We start from the raw sequence: 3,848 nt of genomic DNA, 5'->3' as shown, positions 1-3,848 counted from the left end.
GATCCATGGCAATTTCCCCAAAGTATAGATCTAAAATATCTAAGTCAGATGTCAAGGTATAGACTTTAAATGCAGAGTCAGTTATTCCATAGAAAATATCTTCTGACTCCACTGTGAAACCAAATATTATATCATTGCCAATTGCAGAATTAAGTTAAAGGATCACGTGGTCTTAGCTTTCTCTGCTCTTATTTCTTGGCACCTTTTCAGATGATACTTAATCTTTGCTAGCTATGGAACAAAACAATGGCACTCAAGTAACTGAATTCATTCTCCTGGGATTTGCTGGTCAACGCAAGTCTTGGCATATCCTCTTCATAGTATTTCTAGTGATCTATGTGGCCACCCTGGTGGGTAACATGGGGATGATCCTACTCATCAAGATTGATTCTTGCCTTCACACCCCGATGTACTTCTTCCTCCAACACTTGGCATTTGTCGATCTCTGCTATACCTCCGCTATCACTCCCAAGATGCTGCAAAACTTTGTAGAAACAGAGCAATCCATCTCATTTATAGGATGTATGGTGCAATTACTAGTCTATGGTGCTTTTGCAACAACTGACTGCTACATCCTGGCTGCAATGGCAGTGGACCGGTATGTGGCCATCTGCAACCCACTCCGCTATCCCACAGTCATGTCCCAGACAGTCTGCGTTCAACTCCTGGTTGGTTCATACTTCATAGGCTTCCTGAATGCCTCAGTAAACACAAGTTTTACTTTCTCATTAAACTTTTGCAAATCCAATAAAATTAACCACTTTTTCTGTGATGAACCCCCACTTCTTGCCCTCTCATGCTCTAACATTGACTTCAACATCATGCTAGTAACTGTCTTTGTGGGGTTTAACTTGATGTTCACTGTGCAGGTTGTCATCTTTTCCTACATACATATCCTGGCTGCCATCCTGAAGATATCCTCTGCTGCAGGGAGGAAAAAAGCCTTCTCCACATGCATCTCCCACCTGACAGCCATCACTGTGTTCTATGGGACTCTCTCTTACATGTACTTGCACCATGGGACAAAGGAGTCTCAAGAGCAAGAAAAAGTGGCTTCTGTGTTTTATGGCATTATGATCCCCATGGTAAACCCCCTCATCTACAGCCTGAGAAACCAAGATGTAAAGGAAGCCCTAAAAGGGATTAGAAAGAAGTGCTTCTAGTTTGATCATTTGTTGTCTATAAGGCCATATATTTAAAGATATTTATTGCAGCATCGTTTGAGAAGACAAGACCAAGAAAGTGAGTATTCCTCAATAGGGAAATAAATCTGTATTGTTGTAATTCCAAAATCTGTATCTATTGCTGCATAACAAATTTCTACAAATTTAGGGGCTTAAAAACATGATGATTATATTATAGTTTTTATGGGTCAAGAATGTGGACACTGCTTAACTACATCCTCTGAGATGCTACAATCAAGGTGTCAACCAGGACTGGGAACTCATCTGGAGGCTCAAGTGGGGATGGATCTGCTTCCAAGCTCCGTCATGTTATTGGCACAATTTATCTCCTTGCAGTTGTAAGACAGATTCCTGCCTTCCTGTTGGCCATGAGCCAGAGGTTGCTCCCAGCTCTTAGAGTCTATCCACAGTTCTTATCCGTATGGCCCTCTCCATAACCTCTCTCATAACATGGCAGCTTACTTCTTCAAAGCCAGGAAGCCATATACAGTTAATCAGTGTATATACCATGTAAAACAACACACCTTTGTATGCCCAAATTGTACTGCTACTTCAAGAGTCAGTCTCTCCCTGAGTTTTCCCAGCTTAACACTTGTTTCCTACCAACTTGCTACCCCTGGAGATAATTCCTTCTTCCACTGAATACTCATAACACTTTATTTGCAGCAATAAATATTATTTATTACTTATCACTTCTCCTCTACATTATTTACTTATCTATAAGACCCTCACTATTATTTATAAGGTAGTTGAGATACATTGTCTTTCTATGACCCTTTAACATCTGGTATAGAGACTTAGACACAGTAGGAAGTCTATAAATATTGAATGAAGAAATGGTGATAAAATACAATAATATGGACAGCTTTCTAACTGGAAGTTATGTGAGTATGTAGCCTACACTAGTGGTCTTTAAATACCAGTCTGTGGACAGCATCATTCAAGTGACCAGGATAAGTTTTTAAAGTACAAATAATTATAGCCTAGCCCTGGAGGCATTGATTCAGTAATATTAGTCAGAGCCAAATATCTATAATTATCTATATAGGCAGAGTGTTTCTTTAGTTGCATGGTCCACAGGAAAGTAGTATTTAAGAGCACAGGATTTTGAATGGTTTAGTATGTCATTGATATCCCAACCCTGCCACTCACCAGCAGTGTCCCTTTACAGGTTAGTTGGGCTTTCAAACCTTGCTTCCCATAATAGTACATATCTCATGAGATTCTTTTGTTTGCTGGTTCGTTAGTAATAGATAGGTAAGCTAATGAATAGAAATCATAGTACCTGGCACTAATAAACTCTCAATAAATGTGAATAGTAAATGAGAATTAACAAGGATTATTTCAACATGGGTGTGGCAGACATAAAAATGCCCTCATTACACACACACACACACACACACACACAGAGTCAATAGAAAGTCTCCCAAGGTTTTCAACATGAAAACTTTCCCCTTTGGAAACTCCTCTTTCCTTCAGCAGAAAGCTAACTAATGGAGGTTGTTTTCTTTGATCCTATCTCAGCATCTAGAGTCACAGATGCTCAAGGGAACAGGTACTACCCCCATAGACCTCAACTATAAACTCTCTCTGTGGAGAAATCGCTTGGCGAAAAATTAGCCTGCACTAGCCTGGGGAAAAAATCTAAAGACAAATCCCCTGTAAATAAACCAAATTGCATTTTCCTATTCTGCTGTACATTATTTTGACAGATAGGAACCATAGTAAAATCTATAGGATTAGAGCCAATATGCCAATATAATTAACTCCAAGTTTGGGTAGAGTCATCTTATCTTCAGCAAAGTAAAAAATATAAATGGAGAGGGGCACCTGGGTGGCTCAGTCAGTTAAGCATCTGCCTTCGGCTCATGTCATGATCCCAGGATCCTGGGATTGAGCCCATGTCAGGCTCCCTGCTCAGTGGGGAGTCTGCTTCTCCCTCCCCCTGCTCCTTCTCTCTCTCTCTTGCTCATTCTCTCTCAAATAAATAAATAAAATCTTTAACATATATATATAAATACAGAGGAATTCTCAATTATATCGAGAAGTTATACAATGACCAGGGAGATGACAGCTGACATATTAGCCATAATATTCCCAACTGAACTTAAATAACCTTTATAGAATGTAAGCAACAAGACAAAGCCACTCCATGACTGAGAAAAGGCCACTCTGTGACGATGTCTGAAACAAAACCAGAACAAGAACTCTTGACAGCTAAAAAAGTAGCTAAACATTCCACTTTCCAACTAAAATGAGTAAACACTCCTTCCTTAAACGCTTTTAATTTCTCTTTTTTTAGGTACCAATTGGGAAAATATCTAATCACCAAATTCCTGATAACACTCAAAACAGAATTTGCCTCCACTTCCTAAATCCTTTTTAGAATCACCCAGCACAGGCCTAAATCCTACAAAAGTCTTCTCAGTTTCCTCTCATTCAACGCTCTGGTCTCTCTGAGGTGTGAAGTGGTCTTCCTCATGGTAGCAAGTGAAAGAAGCCTAACTTCACCTGATACATATGGCTACTGCGCATTGATGGTGTGAACTGTACCACGTGCATCCCTTATCTCTCTAGAATCTGGCTTCTTTCTGTTATTAATTTTCTTATCTCAAAAGAAATTATGCGTCCATTTTTTTAAATATAGCTAGTTTTAAAGTTAAA

The 3,848-nt window shown here is 39.4% G+C and overlaps 1 protein-coding gene across 1 annotated transcript; it reads left to right on the top strand.

The window, feature by feature from the left end:
• The first annotated feature begins 233 nt into the window (after window positions 1-233).
• Window positions 234-1,163, top strand: LOC112829020 (putative olfactory receptor 5AK3). The gene has a single exon (XM_025878308.2). The coding sequence runs from the start codon at window positions 234-236 to the stop codon at window positions 1,161-1,163; it is 930 nt and encodes a 309-aa protein (XP_025734093.2).
• Window positions 1,164-3,848: the final 2,685 nt, after the last annotated feature.

This window comes from Callorhinus ursinus, unplaced genomic scaffold (genome assembly GCF_003265705.2).
Source record: "Callorhinus ursinus isolate GAN/ISIS: 27379988/994484 unplaced genomic scaffold, GSC_fseal_2.0 scaffold21, whole genome shotgun sequence".
In the NCBI taxonomy this organism is placed as follows: Eukaryota; Metazoa; Chordata; class Mammalia; order Carnivora; family Otariidae; genus Callorhinus; species Callorhinus ursinus.
The sequence above is the reverse complement of the archived record's forward strand: the minus strand, read 5'-3'. Positions and strand labels throughout refer to the sequence as shown.